Source organism: Schistocerca americana, chromosome 3 (assembly GCF_021461395.2).
Source record: "Schistocerca americana isolate TAMUIC-IGC-003095 chromosome 3, iqSchAmer2.1, whole genome shotgun sequence".
Classification (NCBI taxonomy): Eukaryota; Metazoa; Arthropoda; class Insecta; order Orthoptera; family Acrididae; genus Schistocerca; species Schistocerca americana.
Genome location: NC_060121.1, coordinates 267,813,376 through 267,835,692, shown reverse-complemented (window position 1 = coordinate 267,835,692; position 22,317 = coordinate 267,813,376). Strand labels below are relative to the sequence as shown.

At 37.1% G+C, this 22,317-nt stretch overlaps 1 protein-coding gene across 3 annotated transcripts in view; it reads right to left on the bottom strand.

The window, feature by feature from the left end:
• LOC124605218 (integrin alpha-PS1) overlaps positions 1-22,317 on the bottom strand; it is a 575,966-nt gene that overhangs the window by 67,454 nt on the left and 486,195 nt on the right. For all 3 annotated transcript variants that reach the window (XM_047136765.1, XM_047136766.1, XM_047136767.1), the window contains 6 exons: positions 19,277-19,484; positions 16,505-16,642; positions 14,984-15,125; positions 5,954-6,210; positions 5,577-5,826; positions 699-933 (listed from right to left, as the gene is read on the bottom strand). In XM_047136765.1, the coding sequence (XP_046992721.1) occupies positions 699-933; positions 5,577-5,826; positions 5,954-6,210; positions 14,984-15,125; positions 16,505-16,642; positions 19,277-19,484 (1,230 nt within the window). The remainder of the gene's footprint in view (positions 1-698; positions 934-5,576; positions 5,827-5,953; positions 6,211-14,983; positions 15,126-16,504; positions 16,643-19,276; positions 19,485-22,317) is intronic.

Sequence of the window (22,317 nt, the reverse complement as noted above, 5' to 3'; positions counted from 1 at the left end):
AGGAAATCAAAGAATGAAAGACTGTTATCCAAAAACGCCACACATAGAGAAACTTCTTTCACTTCCCCCTGTTTCCTTCCAGTAGATGGGGAAGCCACTGACTGCAAAAGATGAAATAATTCATCTTTTAAGCAAAATGAAGAGCAGCAATCACTTTTCATGCTGGTGTATTACTCATCTTTATTTCTTTTCTAAATAAAACTCACTGGTGACACATAAATGTGAACAAGTGTGGTGCTTCTAAACTTTAACTTTCACTGTACTGTGAAGTGTCCTCATTTATTAACACTGAACCTAAATTAGAGCTCAAGTCACATTGTTTTCAGCTGTATTTCCCATTGGAGGCAACTAATTATTCCAACGGGTATTCAAAGCCTCAGCCTGCCAATGTATTGTCAGTATACATGTATCTGTCTTTGTGCAGGGAGAACTTTTGTTTTGAAGTGTCACTTCATGACTTGATATGACTGCATAATTCATATACACACACGTAGCCAATTGATATGAAAAAAATAAAATAAAATAAAAAAATAAGTAAACCACCAAAAAATTTTGTATAGCACTAGAAACAAATATTCAATCAAATTCTTTTCATCTGCACAGAATGTAAATAGAAAATAGCTGGTGTTACACTAGATGGAAATAGAAAATATTATTTCCTTCAAGTTAAATAAATTAAGAATTTAAATATAAATTACCTTGTGTGAGAACTGGTCTTGCATCCACAACAAGTTCACTCTCACAGATGTCATTGTCACCACAATCCTTTTGAAATGTTGCATGAATCACTTTTGAAGCTTCTTGTTGATTCAGAATGGGAAAGCTGTCAATTGTAGGTAGTGGCTGACCTTCTTCTGCTTGTCTTGGTTCTCTTTGTACAAGAGTATATGCTAAGCGGAAGCTGATTGGAGACTGAATGTCACGTGTATTTTCCTGCAAAATGATATGTTTTATAAGTAACTTCTGAACAGTTATTAGAATTCACAACTTCATTGTATAAAGAAGATAAAGGACAAAATTACATGGTAACTGAAGGACATATAAGGATAATTAATTAATGAAATGCAGAAATTAATTTGTCACCTACAACCATAATCATTATTCTACTAAGCTTGCAAAACGCTAAAAGAAATTAGATGTCAAGTTCATAAAATTGTAATCTGCAGCTATTTCAATAGTAAATAGTAGGGCACATTTATATTGTCAATGGTCTTAGAAATAATGTTTCATTACTGAAGTGCTCCTACAGTCACTAAAATTAATTGTTTGGATGTTGCTGTTTACAAATTTGGATTTATTAGAATTTAATTTTTGAGCTTTTGTAGTAGCACACTTGAACCTAGGAGACAGTCAAATAGTGAGAAATACCTTGCACCAGTGCATCTCATTAACTTTTTGTCCTTCAGTGGTGCTAAAGTTATAGCTTCTATGAAATTTTTCTGATAAATTATTACGGTTTGCTAACAAAGACATCACTCAATCAGTTCTTGAGTCTTGCTCATCAATCTCATTTAGCTGTAGGCTTCACTAGAGTTATGCCATAGATGTACATTAACATAATCTCTGCTTTCACAGCAATAAACTTATCACTTTTCAAATAACACCTGTTAAATAAATTATTTCATTCAAGGTGCCCCCTAAAATCATTATATCTTTTTTCTGTCTATTCTGTTAATGAGATATCTAGGCATTTAATGATTATTTAAAATTGTATATCACCACAAACACTTAAAAACTCTAATTTATGAACTGTATTGACAAAATAATCATCATCTTTCATTAAAAAATTTTTGTAACGCAACAACTGGCAGGATTTATAACTATCAAAATGGATGAACACAGATCCGGTGTTAGATTCATCAGAAAAGGTAACCATTGCAAGGAATGTCAGAACTTCTTTCAAATGGATAGTTGTGTTACAACCTATACAGTCCATGAAATGCTGAGTGAACACAACTATGAGCTACAGTTTGCAGCTGTTATCTTTTTAGGCCTAGATCAGATGAATGGATAGTTGTCACACCTCCCAAATCAGTAGAAAGATTCATATGACAATTCAAATCTAATGTCTTCAGTTTAGCTATTAAAGTTACAGAACCAGATAAACAGCACATTATTATTACAAATGAGAAAGTAGCAGCCAGCACGCATGCACGCACGCACACGCACACACACACACACACACACACACACACACACAAGAAAAGCTGATTTTCATGTTAACTTTGCCTGAGTAAGCACAAGTGAACAGGATAGTTGCTACACACCATACGTAGGATACGCTGAGTCACCAATGAAAAGGAAAACACTGTCAGAAAGTGAGCTTTTGACAAACTAGGCCTTCGTTGAAAATGCACACGCACACACACACACACACACACACACACACACACACACACACACACACACACACACACACACCACAATTTCTAGCTACTGAAGCCAGATTAATTATTACTACAGATTATAATAGCTGCTTCTTTTTGTTCCTTTTTATAATGAACTTCACAAAATATCATGACTGAACGAATGAATGAATGAGTCACAATTGACAACATTGTTGAAAGATACTGATTTATGTCTCCTATGCAAAACAGACCAGCTCTAAAGAATATGGGAATACCACAAGTGTACACATATCATAGAAATGAAAAGTAGAGAAACAATCCACTTCATTAAGAATATCACCAATAAACATTAGTTTATGCACTGCAATTATTACAGTCTATACTTTGTGCCTATTGCATGTTTCAATGAAGAAACTACTCTCATGAGGTCTCAAATAATTATAACAAGGTAATTTGTCGGAGTTAATATTTGTACACATTCAGGCAAATAAGCTGTTTGATTTTTACTGTCAGATTATTCTGACTGCCATTTACAGAGCACTGAAAAGTAAGAGTGCTTAATTCATATATACTGTACACCTAACACAAGAAAACCATCACATCCACTGGAATAAGAAATGCTTGTTAATTTTACAGGAAATTTGTTTCACACATACTTAGTCAAGAGGAAAAGACTGTAATTTCTTACAGTAATTTCCTAACTTGAATGGTTTGAGTTTCTATCTCATTTATCCACGGATACTAATGTATTATAAAAAATAAACAAAGTGAGGAAAACCAACCACTAGCACAAAGTGGATTGGTGGCTGTTACATGCGTCTATGTGCCATGAGCCAATAATTTTTTTTAGTTGTTCTTATCCTGGTATTTCTGTGATTGTAAAATTTATAATTTGGTATGAGAAAAGTTGCTAATCAAGCAACAGAGGAAAAAAATGTTTACAAAGACATAAATTTGCTAAGTTTTGAAACCAAGCACTTTTCCCCCCCAGAAAAAGGAGAGGAACAGCCGGATAGAGGGAGCCACATAAGTCAATGGAGATAGAGCACAAACTGGTATTTGGGAAGGTGAAGAAAGAAATTGACCATCTACGAGGGTTCTTTTTAAGTAAGCAAAATTTTATAATAGCATAATAAATATTTTATTTATGGACACAACTTTTTAGGACATTAAAATATGAACATTATTTTATGTTTCTACATAGTCACCATTTATGTCTAAACACTTGTTCCATTGTGGCACCAGCTCTGGGATACCATCATCACAAAACTCTGCTGCTATGTAGTCAGTTACAGATATTTTCAACATGTCATTATTCTCCAGTCACCACCCACCCACAAATTCCTTAAGTTTTAGAAAGAAATGAAAGTTTGAGAATACTATATCACGACTGTAGGAAAGGTGGTACAGTAATTCCCAACGAAACTTGTCGAGTTGTGCCCTTCCATTTGCTGCAGCATGAGGCCGAACATTATCATGAAGCAAAATGGTGCCCTTTGACAGTAGTCCCCATCGGCAGTTCTGAATGATGTGCCTAAGCTTTAATAAGGTTTCACAACACCTTTCTACTGTCACTTCTCTCGGCAGGAAGACAATCAAAAGGATGCCTTTTTGGTCCTACAAAATTGTGGCCATGATTTTCCAATTTGATGGAGATGGTTAGAATTTTTTTGTTTAGTCTCTGAAGTGGAGTAAGCAATCTATGTTTCATCACCAGTCACAATTTGACTCAAGAACTCATACCATAGAGTTGCCATAGAGCTCCAAAAATTACAAAGCACATGTGAAACACTTGTTCAGTAGTCATTCGTCTACATTCTTGGGATCCATCTCACACACATTACTGCATAAATTATGGACTTCAAAACTTAAGTGGAAGGTTGCTGAAGCTCGTGAATAATGAAGCACCTGTTTTCATGGATCTTCTCATCTACTTTTTCTGTCAACTCTTCACTGATGAGACTAGGCCATTCGGACTGACGCTCTCATGAACATTCTTCCCACTTTCTTTCACTGAACAGACTGCACTGCACTGCACTGCACTGTACACACACACACACACACACACACACACACACACACACACACACACACCTGCCACATTTTTACAGCACACTACATTGTACATTGTGTGCAGGCATTGCAGCTCAACTTAGGAGATAGATTGTGTTCAGTTGGACTGCACGAGAGGAGAAATGAGGTGAGGGGCAGGAGGAAGGGTTGGAAAGGATGACTGACAATTAAAGGGAGAGGCAAAAGGTGTACAGGATAGGAATGTGACAATAACGAGCTCATTCTGACTGCATGGAGGGGCAGTTGTGTGTAGTGCACAATGACGAAGAGCAGTTGATTTGGGAGGAAAAGGTAAGTGGGGGTGGTTAGAACAGAAGAAGAAGGAGACAGTGGAGAAGTAAAGTTAGGGTCATGAATCAGGGATGGAGATAGCAATACCAGAGAAGGAAAGTTGCTACTCACCACATAGCGGAGATGCTGAGTCACGATAGGCGCAATGAAAAGATTCACACAAGGGATGGAGGTAGGTGTGAGACAGGGGATAGCACAGATTGAGGCCAGAAGGATTACAGAATTGCCTCCAATATTGCAAGGGCAGCCCCTTAGTAATTCAGAGACACTAGCATTGTAGGAGAGTATCCCATGGCACAAGATGTGTAGCAGCCACTGAAATCAAGCAATTATGATCAGTCACATGTTTTTCCAATGGGAGATCAACTTCACCTTAGGCCACGTTTTGACTGTAGTTATTCATTCAGGTAGACAGCTGGTTGGTGGTCATACCTTCATTAAACACTGTGCAAAAATTGCAGCATATCTGGTATATGACATAACTGCTTTCACAGGCGGCACTGTCTCTGATAACATAGAATAACCAAGTATTGGTACTGGAGTAGGACGTGCTGTGTGGGCACATTGGATAAGTCTTGCACCTGTGTCTTGCCCCAGGGAATAATCTATATGTCCCCAGCCATATGAGCTGTAGTGTCAGTCGGCACAACACAATCATCCAGGACAATGTACCCATACGGTCCTAAGAAATTCACAGGACTCTTCTTCTGACACTCAGTGTTTACCCATATTACAAACATTTTTAATTTATTTATCTCTTTCAAGTACAAAACTTGTTTTTGAAACACGTACTATTTCATAAGCCTTCATCAGTTTATTGTTTCAGAAAGAAAACCTCACAATTTGATACTTATGTATACTCACCTTGATGAAGACAGTTTCCTCTTCACAATGTCTGAGATCACCCTTATGGGACAGATCTGGTTTCAGTACAATTTGTCTCTTCTTTACATTTGATTTTTTGGAACTCCCAGGGGCAAAATACACACGTGAAAACTTCTTCCTGTTGTTAAATGTTTCAGCTTCTATAGCATAATTGAGTGTTACACTCTGAGTCCCTCGACTAAAATTTTTTACCAATGATTTTATAGTACAACATGTTCGGAAGGTGAAGCTGGAAAAAATAAACAGTCTATCATTTCATATACTCTCAAGCACATCGTATAATGTACACTTATGTTACAAGTAAATTCCTATATTTCCATCTTAAAACCATCATAAAGCATAAAAATAAATCTTACCAGGTATTGTTAGCATCTGGGTATCGCTTACAGCCAAGATGGTTAGGGTCAATACTGCGCAAGTTCCGTTCAGGTTCGACAGTTGTAACAATATCAATAATAGGCCGTGAACGTAGCAGTACAATGCTATCTTGCTCATAAGCACCTATCAGCAGATCAGGATATCCATTCTGATCCAAGTCTAGGCCACCACTCAAAGAGTAGCCAAATGTGCGCATAGGCAGAACGTTGGATGGAAGACTCTCAGCACGCAGTACCTATAAACCATGAGTGATTTTTCAGTTAAGTTGGAATGATGGAATATACTGAAGTAAAGCAAGCACACTATACCTGTAAGTGTCTTACCGTATATACTAACATTCTTAAAGCTACACACTATGAAAATAACAGTGCAAATGCTGTCGATTAATAACATACATCTCTCTCTCTCTCTTTCACACACACACACACACACACACACACACACACACACACACATAAAGTTGCTAAAAATCTTTTGTAATACATTATTAGAAAGAAATAATAAAGAATAATGTGAGTGTTATTAGCGAAAGAGATCATGAATAGTTTATCAACAAATGTTTGAAAATAAATTATATTAAAAAGTATTAAAAATAACAAGTATTGTTTTTTTAGAACAGAATCCTAAGAATAATAGAAGGGCACAGAGGGATGGAGAATGGGGTGGGGTGGGGGGTTAGAGGTGAGAGGTCTAAGACCTAACAAACAATGGTTGTGGTATATCACATAAACCAAAGGCAGACTGAGTATGAGAGTTAACTATGTTTAAGAGAGCCCATTCCTGTCTCCAACATACAGTCACTTTGACAAAGGTACGAAGGAAAGGAGAATAAGGGTTTACACTATACCTGTGTCAGGATTGTTACAGATGAATCCAAGTTCAGATTGTACAAAGATAAGCTACCAGTTTGGATAACCAATCGTATCAGAATATAGTGTACGAAGTAAGTGGAGAACTATTATGGTACAAAAAACAGTCACAGCTCAGTTACATGATTTCACTGCACAGAATACTTTAGAACACTGAAGAATCCTTGCATAGTTCCAGGAGCATAGGAAGCTCTCAAAGCAAAATTAAAACACTATGATGAGTTGCGAACTCTTTTTATGGGAACATGTCACTAGTGATCTACCAAACCCGTGCACAATATTTAATATCCATCTCCTGTTGACAGCTGGCAAGTGAAATTAAAGTTTCACTTATAATGTGTGGCATGAAAACTTTTACAAGCTGGTATGCCTACACAGTTATGTGACATACACTTGCAGGAATCACTGAAAAGTAAAAACTCAAATGAATATGATGAAACATCAAGTACACTTTTGAAGGTGTTTGACAAATGGTCTGTTTCCAGACATTAAAATATTCTGAAGTAAAACCACTTTATAAAAAGAGAGAAACTGTTAAGGTAGACAATTACAGAATGAGCCCCTTATAATACCAGTGTTTCAAAGCCTTTGAAACGGTTACATGTAAAAGAGTGGTAACAGTAACATATCTCACATAATTTGCATAAGGCTTCATGAGTGGAGCAGCAACAGAAATGTAACTTATTCTTTTGAGTTGTTAGGCCACTGCAGAACTAGATAATAAGTTGAGGTCCCTTCTTTGATCTGACGAAAGTGGTCTGGAGAATTGTGATATAAAGAAAAAAATCGCCAATGGCTCTTTTTCTATCAAACATTAAGCATAAGGTTGTTCTGAAGTGTCAACAAATGGGGAATGAATGTAAATCTGAATGAAGTCGTGTGAAGTTGATGAGGCTCAGGGTTTCGTTCTAGGTCCACTGTACTATTTAATATATGTCACTGACTTGTCATTAAACAGAACAGCTGATTCAACAATTCTTATATTTGTAGATGGCTCAAGTGCCACTGTGAAGGATGACAGATATAACATATGTGTTTAAGTAATAGGGTAGTGGATAATATCAGCTCATGACTTAACAGAGAACAGAATGTCACTTAACTGCAACAAAACACAATTCAGATCTCAATACAGTACTTTCATAAAAATCAAGTTTCTTTAATTTTCTTTTATTTTTATTCCATGAACTTCAAATAATCATTGAAGCCAAGCATTTTAAATTCTTGAGACTGAAAATGGATGAAAAGCCTTCTAGGAATTGTCACACTCACACTTTTGTGCAGATTGTGAGTGCCAATGTCTTCACTATGTGAATAAGTTCCACCAACAATGAAACATCAAAGTTTATTTACTTTTTTAGTTTCATTATATTCTCTCCCATTGTCTCCTGTTTAGTGAGACCTATGTGCATTCACAGAGGATATAAACAGTCCAGAATGAGCAATCTGAATGTCTTCTAATGTTAATCCATGAACTTCATGCTCGTCAATGTCCAAACACTGCCACTCCTCTATATGAATTCCCTCATAGGCTTTCATGATTTACTGCATAGATTCATACAAAAGAAACTCCAGTGAATACTAGACAAAGATTTCATTTTCAATCAGTTTCCAGCATGGCTGAAAATATGTACGTAAAAATACAAAACTTTTGTTTTGGGTTATTATCAAATTTTTACCATTTTTATTACCAACGTTTGTGATTTATGTAGTCACTTGGTTGATGTTTTCTGGCTTGCACTGATCCATAGAACCTGTGAAAAATATAGGTGGAGCATGAAAGTGACAACAATTTTTTTGAAGAACCTATCCTGATATTTGCATGACTGGTTGAGATAAAATGCAGGAAACTCTCAAACAGAATGACTAAATGAGGATATTAAACTCATATCTTCCAAAACAGAGTCCATTGTCTTACAAATTGTATCCCCTTTAGATTAGATTATTAGATTAGATTTACTTTCATTCCAATTGATCCGTAGTGAGGAGGTCCTCCAGGATGTGGAACATGTCAGAAAAACAACAATACATCACAAATATTTAAACTAAAACAAATAAGCTAATGTACCATTCCACAGGTCCCAAGTGGAATGATCGTCATTTTTTAATGAACACTAAGAGTCATTTTACAAATACTATTGCACTGAATTTAAAATAAAAAAGTTTTTTATTTATTTATAAGGTAAGAAACATGTAATACAACTACTGTAATACTTATTTACAATGAACACATTACTGCACTGAAATGGTGCAGAAGTTAGATTATACTTACACACACACACACACACACACACACACACACACACACACACACACACACAAATTTTCAGTGAACACATTACTGCACTGAAATTGTGCAGAAGATATGTTGTACTTATATACAAATCAGTTGGTTTTCCTCAGAAATTCATCAATGGAGTAGAAGGAGTTGGCCACCAATAAATCCTTTAGGCTTCTCTTAAACTGAATTTCATTGGTTGTTAAGCTTTTTATGGCTGCTGGCAAGTTATTGAAAATGTGTGTTCCTGAATAATGCACACCTTTTTGTACAAGACTAAGTGACTTTAAATCCTTGTGAAGATTATTCTTATTTCTAGTATTGATTCCATGAATTGAGCTATTGGTTTGAAAAAGTGATATATTTTTAATGACAAATTTCATTAAGGAATAAATATATTGGGAAGCTGTAGTTAGTATCCCTAGTTCCCTAAACAGGCTTCTGCAGGATGTTCTTGAGTTCACACCACATATAATTCTTACTGCACGTTTTTGTGCCCGGAAAACTTTAGCTTGGCTTGATGAATTACCCCAGAAAATAATCCCATATGACATTATGGAATGAAAGTAAGCATAGTATGCCAGCTTTTTCATTTTTATATCCCCTATGTCTGACAAAATTCGCATTGCAAACAGAGATTTGTTAAGACGCTTCAGCAGTTCTGTGGTGTGCTCCTCCCAGTTGAATTTATTATCAAGCTGTAATCCCAAGAATTTAACACCGTCCACTTCTTCTATCTTCTTGTCATCATATGTTAGACATATACTCTTGGGACACCCCTTACAAGTTCTGAACTGCATGTAGTGTGTTTTTTCAAAGTTTAGTGACAAAGAATTGGCTAGGAACCAGTGATTAATGTCTACAAATATTTTATTGGCTGATCTTTCTAAGACTACACTTGATTTGCTATTTATTGCAATGTTTGTATCATCAGCAAACAAAACAAACTTGGCATCTGGTAATGTTACTGATGAAAGGTCATTGATATACACAAGAAAAAGTAAGGGCCCCAAAATGGAACCTTGTGGGACCCCACATGTAATTAGTTCCCAGTTGGATGATGCCTGATAGCTTGATACATGTCTCTTTCCTAATAACACCCTTTGTTTCCTGCCAGAGATATAAGATTTGAACCATTTTGCAGCATTTCCTGTTACACTATAATATTCTAGTTTACTTAAAAGGATATTGTGATTTACACAGTCAAATGCCTTTGACAGATCACAAAATATACCAGTTGCCTGCAATTTTTTGTCTAATGAATTAAGTACATTTTCACTGTAAGTGTAGATAGCCTTCTCAATATCAGAACCTTTTAGAAATCCAAACTGTGACTTTGACAGTATGTTATTTGAGATAAGATGGTTATAAAGACGACTGTACATTACTTTTTCGAAAATTTTTGAGAATGCTGGCAACAGTGAAATTGGACGGAAATTTGATGCTATTTCTTTATCTCCCTTCTTAAACAGTGGCTTAACTTCAGCATATTTCAGCCATTCGGGAAATATTCCACTGATAAACGACTGGTTACACAGATAGCTTAATATGTTACTTAGCTCAGAATCACATTCTTTAATTAACTTTGTTGATATTTCATCATACCCACTAGATGTTTTTGATTTTAAAGATTTTATGATGGACATTATTTCTGTTGGGGTAGTGAGGGTCAAATTCATATGACCCAACAGAAGCACTAATACTGAGAGGGAGCTATAATTCACAGAGTAAGTGATACAGATACATAGAATCATTCTGCTATGTTCCATAGCATAATGTTAACAGCATTTTGTGTTATGCATTTGCAACTTCCTCATCTGTGTAAATTTCTTCTCAGTAAGAAGAAATTCACAGGCGACTAAATGAATTAGATGTAGCTGCTATGTTTAGGCGTTAGTTTTCCCTCTGTCTATGGCAAATGGAATGATGGTACATTAATGTTATGTTGTCATGTCTTGTATTGGCTAACTCAGTGACAAACAAGCTGTGTATGACATGATGTATCTGAGTATTGCATCACGGCATCATGAAGGTCCCGGTCTTTCCAATTGCCACCATACCATAAGTCTATCATAAATACCTGCACCCAGGTAAAATTGATACAGGATATGCCCATAAACAAGTTGTACATGAAAATAAACTCTCTCTCTCTCTCTACCACAACATTCTCCAAATATCTTTGCTGACTCGGGTGCGTAATTGTTTTCAACAGAGTGACCATGAAGTTAGCCTCAATATTCATTAGCCCCTTTTTCATAGCCAGTTACACTCAATTCCACCACTGTCCCCCCATCTCCCACTTCACTTCATTAACCTGCACACTTTTCTCTTTGCAGTCTCCCTTTTCCTCTACCCTGTCTACCCCCTTTCCCCAACCACCTACTCCCCTTCTCTGTGTGCCATACACAACTTCTTTCTTTGCCTGCACCATGTGAGCTCACCAATACACATTCCTATTCCCACTTTCTTATGATCTCTCCTTCCTAGGTGTCAGCTTCCCTTCTTTCCATCTGTCCCTTCCGTTCCACATCTCCTTGCCCCTCTCACCCATTCCTCTCAACACAATCCATCACCCCAGTCAGATATAGCGCAAACACAAAGTAGTCAAGCCAGGATAATTTATCCATGCATGTTTATGTGTTTTTGTTTGTTACGAGGGTTGAATGAAAAGTAATGCCTCCACCTTCATTAATTTGGTTTGGATGGGAATATTTTAGTAAATCAAATGAAGAAATAATCCTTAGAATGTGAGCTTTAATTACCAATATTCACTTTTCCACATAATCACTAGCCAATTGGATACATTTCTGCCAACGATGAACAAGTTTTCTGAAGCCATCATAGGAGAAGTTGAAACTCTGTTTCCACAAACACAGTCTCACAGTTCTCTCACCATCTTCATCAGAAGCATAATGATGTCCCCACAGATCATCTTTCATTATCAGAAACAGACAGACGTCAGATGGTGCTAAATCTGGACTGTATGGAGGCCGAAGTTCAGATTCTGAAGTTCTGCTGTGGTGGCATGTGAAGTGTGTGGTGTGGCATTGTCATGCTGCAGGAAAACATTTCCCTTTTCCTTTCGGACACTATTTAGCCAGCGTTTCAGAGACTGCAGCGTTGTGATGTAACACACTGATTTTATTTTTGTTCCACGATCAAGGAAATCAACATGGATAACACCATCTGTATCCAAGAACACTGTGGCTATGATTTTTCCAGCTGAGGGCTGCATCTTGAAGTTCTTTTTCTGGGCAAGTCTATGAAATATCGACACAAAGACTTATCATTTCCCTACTAATTCCTGCTTGTTTTAGTTCTTCTATTTTTGAAACTATTTTTTTTATTGAACTGTTTACTACATCAAAAATCCTCTTTGTAAGTCTACCATTGTTCATTTTACGCACCATAGAATGTTAGGTTGGTGTTTCCAATCACGTCTGTGGGCTAGCATAATGCTTTGGTTATTCTCTTCGTCCATATACCATATCTGTGTACTGCTTCAAAAACTTTTCTGAGTATTTTACATTCTATTTTACTGTCCCTGTGATGCCCGATGATCTAATTATGGTCATTTCTGAAGCATAGTGTGCCTCTGGAAGTACAACTGTGAAGTAGTACCCGAGTTTGGCCTGTTTGAAATGTTTCTTTTATTCCAGGACATCCATGTCAATCTGAACTCTTTCTGAAGTTTTTTCTGTTCATTCTATGTTGGATGCCTTGTTTGATCCTCCTATTTGTATATATTCTCCAAGAGATTTCAATGTTTCCATTCCATTAGCCTTTATGCATTTTGCGTGCATGCCTTGTGTGTTGTTGTTCTTTCTTTCCATGTATTGCATTTTTCCTTATGATATTTGTAGACCTGTTTTGGGAGAGATTTTATGTAAGTATTCCAGTGCTTCTTATTTATTGTTCCTGAATATTGCCAATTCGTGCCAGACATTTTACAATTGTCTTGTTTGCACATGTTCTTTCCAACAGAATCCCTTTTACCTTTTCTTCTTTTGTGCAAGACCATGTTGAATAAAAACAGTGAAAGACTATTTCCTTGTCTCATCCCTGTATGTATCTCGAATAGTACTGAAATTTCTCCCACAAATTTCATGTTGGATGTGGTGACTGTGAAAGGCTGTTGCATGAGTGTCATAATTTTTCTGCCTATCCCATACTCTTCTAGTGCGTCAAAGAGAGTATGCCTGTCTATGGAGTCATAAAGCATCTTAAAGTCCATGAATGCGACTACAGTGTTGTGTCTGTCTGACCTTTAGGAGCATTCACAGGTTCCAAACCTGTTCAGTACAGGATCTTCCTTTTCTGGAGCTTGCTTGGTATTCACCTGTCTTTGTATCAGCTTCTGGTTCTAGTCTATTCAGTAACAGGTTGGACAGTATTCTGTAAGTGACCAGTAATAATAACGTATCTAATAACTATAAAGGTCTGTCTTGTTGCCCTTTTTGTGGAGTGGATACATCAATGCACATTTCCATTCCTGTGGAATTTTCTCTGTAATCCCTATTTCCATGAAACTTTTACAAATTTTCTTTGTGATGTTTTGGTCCCTGAGTTTCCTGATCTCTGAGATAATACCCTCTCACCCTAGGTCTCTGTTTTTTTTTTTTTTTTTTTTTTTATAAGCTCCTCTACCTCTGTGACTGTAGGCAGTTTCAAATCTGGAATTGGTATTGTTTCCATGAAGTGTAATTTTTATTTAGGCTTCTCACATCTGAGGAGTTTATCAAAGTATTTTTTTTAAGAATTTTGCAGTTTTCTTTGTTATTTGTTCTTTGAAATGGATATTTGGAGGCTGATAATCCTTTATATTTTGACTGAGTATTCTGTAAAAATTTCTCATATTATTTCTCTTGAAGTCTTCCTTGATTTCATTTAGTGTACCTTTGCTGTACGTCCTGTTCATTCACCTAATATCTTTTGAGCATTGTTTTTGGACTTTTTGGAAACCATGCCATGTTTCTGTTGTTCCGTTACTGTTAAACTTCCTCCATGCCTGGATTCTACATTCGGTGGCCTGACCGTATTCTGAGCCCAAGACACTGTATTCTGAATTGTCTTTGCGAGGTCTGTCCAATTTTCTGTTGCATTTTGATTAATTTATTCAATAATTTTGTCTTTTTTTTATCTTCTTTGTTCTGTATTGCCTTTCTGTTTCTTGAGCTTGGCCTAATCTTCACTTGCAGCAAGTGATGGTCAGAGTCAAAGACTCTTTCCGGAATTATTTAAAACAAATGTTGTCTAAACTTGAAACTGCTGTACTATGCAACAGCACTGTAGCTACAAGTGAAGTGAAAGTAGTGAACAGGCCAATTACTTTCAAGCTGTAGGTCAGTAAATGGTACATAATCACTAGAGACTGGGAATTACACTTTGATTAAAATAACTTTGTGACAGATGATTGAGTGAGTCAAGTGGTAGCCATCAGTCAGTACCATATGGTTGGTGTGTTGGCTGTTTTTTTATGTACATGCAGAGCCTAGTCAAGCACAGCTGGCTGCACACCGGCAATACAGCCCACCACCACAGCAATTTGTTAACCACAAAGTCATTTTATTCAAGCTGTATCAAATATGTAAGCACATTTATTACCAGGACGTTAATCACTTCACTGTATTGTTTTTATAATGTGTCATTTTTGAATAATTTATAAACACATACAAATTTAATTGCCTGACACTTATCTGGAACCCTTACATATTGAGCACTTTGTCTTTTGCACTTGCCGTTAAGAACAAACGAGTCTCATATCGTACAGTCTCTCTCCTCACTATTCTCCTTCTCTCTTAAAAGAAGCAACCTGTTATTATTCAACAAAACACATAAATGTTTACACTGCAACAATTGCATACCTGTGCTGGCTCTGTGATGATTCCTTTCTCTGACCCCAAGTACACAAAAACGGCTCCATTGCCATCATATGGAGCACCTACAGCTATGTCATCAAAACCATCTTTGTTGATATCTCCCAGGTTGGTAATAGCAAAACCAAACCTACAAAAAATGAAATGAGCACTCATAACAGTTCACTACTACAGCAGTGAACAAAATATCAATATCATGATTAATAATAACAACAATAAATACCATACGATTTATTTTTAATTTAGATTATGTTTTGTCAAAGCCTTGACACGCCACTGCTACTGTTTCTGCCACAATTTACTGCTATTCAAATTTGCCTCTGTGTGTCCTGTGTCCACTTCCACATTGCGACCAGTAAATAACTTGTGTCTTCCATGAAAATGTGTTGATTCAATTGGTCAAACAATTCAGACTGTGGCTGAACACTGTGAGGTAGATGTATGTCACTTACACAATTAGTCTAGGTAAGTCTGTGCTGATGGAGCACAGACTGGGAAAAAAAAGAATAGTTTCCAAAAAACAAAGATCCCATCTCACACCATTTCATACTGTGGTTCCATAACAAGAGAAATGACAATAGTCAGCTCTATAGCAACAGCTTTGACAGAGACTGAGATTAAAATTACATAAAAGGCACAGGGGATTTGGGGGGGGGGGGCATGTGGGAGGGGTGTAGCAGAGATTTACTTTGAGAAACAAGTTAAAATTCCCACTAACTGTGGAAGCGGAAGCAAAAGCAGTGTTTAACTGCCCTGACTAGTTTCCAGTGACCTTCATATTACCCGCCCCACCTTTGGAACATTTCAAAAACTTTTTGCTTTCCACGAATTTACCATATGTACAGGGTGTTGATGTTTTTACCTGCAATGACAATGGAAGTCACTGAAAGCCCACAAAGCTTACCAATGGTGTCCACAAAAGTAAAAATGTAATGTGATTGTTGTGTGTCATGTGCTATGTATAAATTTATGAGAAGGAAAGTTGCTTCTTACCATATAGTGGAGATGCTGAGTTGCAGAGAGGCAGAGATTAGTTGTGCCTATCTGCAACTCAGTATCTTCACTATAATGTGAGTAGCAACTTTCCTTCTCATGACATTGTTACATTCCATCCTGGATTTTCCACTGTTTGCTATGTATAAGCTGAAAGTTTTTGGTGTTTGCTTACCTAGATTCTCCATCAATACTTGGCAAAACATAATAGCAAGATAAAAATAAATACTTCCTTGAAGTTCTGCAATAACTTTTCATTTTCTACGAAATATCAGCACACAAAAATTTCTTTCTGGATATAATTCAGAATTGGCTTGTGCTTCAAATGCACCCAGAAAGTAACAGTTTTGATTAACACCAGGATTGTGCATCTCCTAGTTATTAATTTCTTATCTATGTGTATCTAGTGACTGATCTCCTGAAATAACGCATTGGCTATCCACACTAAAAGAGTAGAAAGAATATTACATTAAACTATATAGTTGTTTCATATTACTATCCAGCATGATACTTTACCTAGATTCAAGTTGACCAGTTAGTGTAACGGGTTTGTTGCAATCTTCACAGTCTTCTCTGAGATTTGTGTACACATACACTCTTCCTCCATCTTCTTTAAAAAAGTAGAATGGAGCTCCGACAATCAAGTCAGCTCGTCTGAGGAAAGACAGCATAATGGATTATTGTAAAATTATGTCACTTTTAATTGTGAGAACAAGTTGTGCAAATCCACTGCAGTATATTTGACAGTTTTCACAGCCATTAGGAGATAGTGACAGCAAAATGGGAGAATCAAACAGTTCTTTGCTAACATTAACATTAAAAAAGTGAAAAAGGATTACTCTACTCAAAAGTAACATCTCTTCAGTTTTCTGCAGAATTATTAGGTAAAAATGTAATTTTATGTACCTAGCAAAATTGTACCATAGAAAAGTGGCAATAAATGGCATCAGCATGGCTTTGGCAGACAGAACACTGCAAGTAGCAGTGGAGCTGTAAACAGCAATGTTTGAAGCAGTGTTGCTATCACTGGGCTCATGACTGGCACCGCAAAATGTGCAAATGATGTACTGACCTGGTAAAGACAATAACTCACAAATTGGAAACCAGTGTGAAGCACAAATCATCACCACCAAACACAAAATACCTAAGGAGAAAGACAGTGAGATGAAATTGAGTTGGTTCCATGATGCTGAATGTGTCTGACAAATGTGTGTTTCATGCTGTACTGGAGAATGACTGCCAGCTGCTGTGAGCTTAACAGTGTTACATCAAAACACCTTGTGATCACCTGGCCAAGTGCAAGTGCTGCATATAGATACGATTGTTGATTCTGATACCCCTAGGAACTATGATTTATCATCCGAGTCATCATCAATATCATATGATACTGAATAACTCAACAATTTAAAGAGCAAAAAGGTCCAGAAACGGCTGGGATGCTGCTGGGATTGACGGGAGAGGGTGGTAAGGTTGATCATGGGATCCTCCTCCATAGCTTCCTACATATCAGTGTCTGATTAAACTGCTGGCATGAGGACTGTTGGAGTTGCTAGCATGTGGTCAGATTTGTGTGTGGCACTACTCTGGAAAAAGAGAGGGTGGGGGTGGGAGGGGGAGAGGAGACAGGGTACTAGGCAGTATTCAAAGCCCAAGTAATGATAATGATGTAATGTAGAGTCTGTTGTCTGTGACTGTGCAGAATTTTGGCCACACTGCATACACTGACCATGGTGAAATGGTATGTAACCAAGGAACTGGTCAGAGCTTCTCTGGATGGTGACTACACCATGGCCTTCCACATTTGAGCCTTGAAAATTCTATCTACTCCACCTCTGAGCTAGAAACTGGATGGAAACAGTCTTAGACAGCATGCTCAATGGCCATACTGAGGCCAGTAAACGTATCTGCATGTCAATGCTTCCATCTATGTGACATCTGACAGTGTTAGGTGTTGGGCAGCTGGAAAATGTTGGGGGGGGGGGGGGGGGAGAAGGGGCAGGAGAGCATGTTGCTATCACAAAATGGGATTCTTGGTCCTCTGTGGTTAACAGGAGGACACCACCTATGGCAGTGACGGTGATACAGTGAAAAAAATATCTGTAAGTCAGGTCCATTCCTTTGCTGAGGTGTTTTGGTCATTCCTGCTATGTTAGTGACAATACCATGTGCACAAGGACCAATGGCATTAGTAGCAGAACTGTAAACAGGAAGTTCAGAAAGGTGTGGCAAGCGTGTAATCATCACAGGCTGCTGAGTCAGCAACGTGTTGAGTCATGAAAGCCAATAACAAGGAAATAGGAAACCAGTACAAAGTTCAAGTCCTCATCAGCCAAACCTAAAGTATCCAAAGAGTAAGTTCAAAGCAAGACAGTAAGATCTGGCTTTGTCAGTTCCAATACACCGAACGGCATGTGACACATAGCTTCATACAATACTGGAATGAGTATCAGGCAGCCGTGCAGGGATACTTGATGGTGTTACTGAGAAATGCCTTGAGGTAACCTGATCTAGCACAAATGCTGTGGACAATGAAGATTATGCGTTTTCACCTTGGGAAATCTCCAGGATCTTTGATTTATTATCCAAGTTGACATCTACCCACATGCACCACTAAAAATTTCAACCAGTAACGTCCTTAAAACCTTTGCTTTCCAGCCCTAGCTCAAAAATTAATTTTCAGTGGACTGCCTCATATTTCTAGCAAATTTAGTTGTTTGCAACAGCTGAGCTGCCATAATAATATACCTTTGCTAATGTTGATATTTGTTACATTAAAATATGCATGTTAATAATTTCCAGCATCACATTTTTTTTTAACTTCAGGTTATTCAAAAATCAGAAAAAAATATAACATTTTTTCACATAACATATGACTAAATCTTTGCTTGTTACACTTCATGTCTTCAACCTCAGTTCCTTTAATCAGTGGGCCAGAGCAAAGCATCATTTGAGTCAGAGTTTTGAAGTAAAGCCATGCAGCATTACTGGGCAATAAAAGCAGGTCATTTAAATGTCCTAGCACTAACATTTTCATCCCGTGTTGGCAGCCAGCTCCTGTTGTTGAAGCTTTAGGCAAACACATGCGACAGGCAATATAGCAAAGCTGTAGAGCCACAGGACAGAAATCAAATAACAAGTAGTTATAATCACAACAGTTCTGTGTGACATGCTAAATAAGTGGCTTTTTACTTCAATTCACAGTCACAAATAGGAAATAAGGTTTAAAATTGCCATAAAAAGTTGTATTAATAGCTTTTTATAAAGATATAAAATGTAAAGACAACTTACTTGTCACCATCAACATCTGCTGCTGCAACTTCATAGCCAAAACTTGAAGCAAACTGTTCCCCATTTAAAATGAGTCGTAATGCCATTGGGTTTACAAACTGCTGTCTTTTGCTGAAAATGAGAACTTGACCAGTGCCATCAGAGCGTGGAGCTCCAGCCGCATAGCACATCTTATCTCCAAAAAATTTGCCAGCAGCTACAGACATACCTATAAGCATTTTTTTTTCCAAATTAGAAAACGATAATCGATACAGCTAATCTATTTCTTTTTTTTTAAAAAAAAAAAGAACCAACACACATCTTGGAACATATTTTTGAAAGTCTGGTATGGTAATTCTGTTGGGTGCTGTAAGTACCGAGACTGTATTGCATTACTTCAGACAACAAAAATTTTATGCACAGGTGTACCCTGTGAAGGGCAAGGCAGGGCACCCCCCTCCTCCACAAGACAAAAATAACTTCACAAAGTTAACTTTCACCTCACCCCCAGCAAACAGATAGTCATATCAATTCAGTTCAGACTGAAAACTTCGACAGTATTCCAGTGAATCCTTTTTTGAGCTAGTATACAAGTGTATGCATGTGCCCCCCCCCCCCCCCCCCCCGCCCCCCCACAAAACAAACAAACCAGTACAGCTACATTTAACACACAATAACATCTTGCCCCAGGTAGTGGGTACCACAGTGAATGTCATGTTAAGGCTACACATTCAAGTGACAGAACTACCAGTGAAGAATCCCACTAAGAATATATGGGACATGTTTTGACAGATGTGGTGTTCTATGCAATTGGCATACTTTCAAAAATATGTTCCAATAATTCTGTTTGCTGGGGAAAAAAACCACAGTTAAGTCTACCTTACTGAATGGCACTAGGATGTGTTATTTGAAAGAGTCTCTATTCCAAACACAACAAATCAGTAATGATTTTTCTTTCCAGTAAACAGAATTTTTTGTGAACCCTTTATTATATTGAAAAGAAAAGAAAAAATCCTTACTTCCCACTGAATACCATCAACAAAATGCAGAGTTTAGTAACATTCTACAATATATGCTTTAATAATCTTTATTGACATACAATATCTACATCTTCTCCATGTACTGGGAAAAAATGTGTTGCCTCCTGGAGGGACAGCAAGAATGAGCATTCTTTGAAAGCAACAGCATCAGTTACATATGAAAATCAACATTTCATTCAAAATTAACTTTTTGTTAAGACCAGGTAAGAAATCGTTTATCATAATACCTTTGTTCCACAAATTGTTATTTCTTTGTCTGACACATCAGTGCCACTTTGTGTGGCCATCACTGTCCCTAAGCACCCACTGCTCTTACATTTGTTTCCAAGACCTGAGCAGTTTAGAAATACATGGTGGCAATAACAGCAGCTCCAGTTTTAACATTTTCATTTAAAAAACATTGCTAGTTTCAGCCTTGTGATTTGATCTTACTTTAAAATAGCCCTACATAAGGATGACACAGGCTGTGTTTTTTTTTAATATCTTAGAACTGGAGGTGTCTTATTGCCACCAACAGATGTCACCACTTTCCCAAAGGAGAAATTCACTTCCTCCTTTTGAGCTAAGTTAAAATTATTCTTTTAGTGTTAAGCTCAAACATTTACCATTTTTCTCCAAGAGGTCAATGTCAATACTTAATTTTCATACATCAACAAGAAATGTACACATATTTCATCAATAAGAAAGTAAATAAATTCTTAAAGTCTCTTTGCATAGATGCCGATTAGGGAAAAAGAAAGTTGTTGGCTGACAGCCTCTTTCTATGGAATGTGTAAGTGCTTAAGTCTTCATGGGTTTTTCTGGACTGAATATGATCACTCCAAACCACTTATGAATTCGAAAATTCTGAAAATATTAGTACTTGTAACATTATTTGTAACCATTAGATTAGTATTAAATCATTCAGCTTTCACTTTTTCCATCAAATCATGTTTTAATTGTACTTCCCAAGATTCCAGTATGAATGACATCCATTTCAATAAAATAGTATCATACACCTTTCTGATAACTACTTCCACATCTACATGACCACTCTGCAATTCACAGTTAAGATTCAGTGAACCACCTTCAAGATATTTCTCTACTGATTCACCAATGAATGGTGCACAGAAACTCTTAAATGTTTCTGTGTGAGCTTTGATTTCTCTTATTTTATCACGATGATCATTTCTTCCTATGTAGGTGGGCGCCAACAAAATATTTTTGCAATCGGAAGAGAAAGTTGGTGACTGAAATTTCATGAAGATCCTGTTGCTACAAAAACATCTATGTTTTAATGATTGCCACCCCAATTCACATATCATGTGCATGGTACTCTCTTCCCTACTTCACAATAATACAAAATGAGCTGCCCTTTTCTGAACTTTTTCGATGTTCTCCATCATTACCATCTGATGCGGATTCCACACCGCACAGCAGTGCTCCGGAAGAGGGACCTTTAGGGGACCTGATGCATTTTCTTGTAAGTTGCAATCTTTGGTTTGATTTCCTCACAATGTTATCTATGCAATTGTTCCAGTTTAAGTTCTTTAAAATCCCTGGGTACTGAGTTGAATTTGCAGCCTTTAGATTTGTGTGATTTATTGTGCAACCAAAATTTAGCATATTTCTTTTAGTACTCATGTGGATGACTTCACACCTTTCTTTGGACCATCTGGTGACTTTACAAGACAGTGAATGATTGCATCATCTCCAAATAATCTAAGAGGGCTGCTCAGATTGTCCCCTATATTGTCTATGTATGTGAGGAACAGCAGAGGAGTTATGAAACTTCCTTGAGAAACTTCTATTTCATTCAATGACTTTCCTTCAACCAGTATGAACTGTGACCTTTCTGACAGGAACTCAAGAATCCAATCGCACAACTGAGGAGATACTATAGATGCATAACTACAAAATCAAGTGTGAAGGATGTCTAATTCCCATCCCTATGATCAGCTATTTGCAAACAAAAAATCCATCTATCTACAATTCAGTTGTCTCAATCACAATTTTGACATTGTTTAACTAAGCCAACAATAT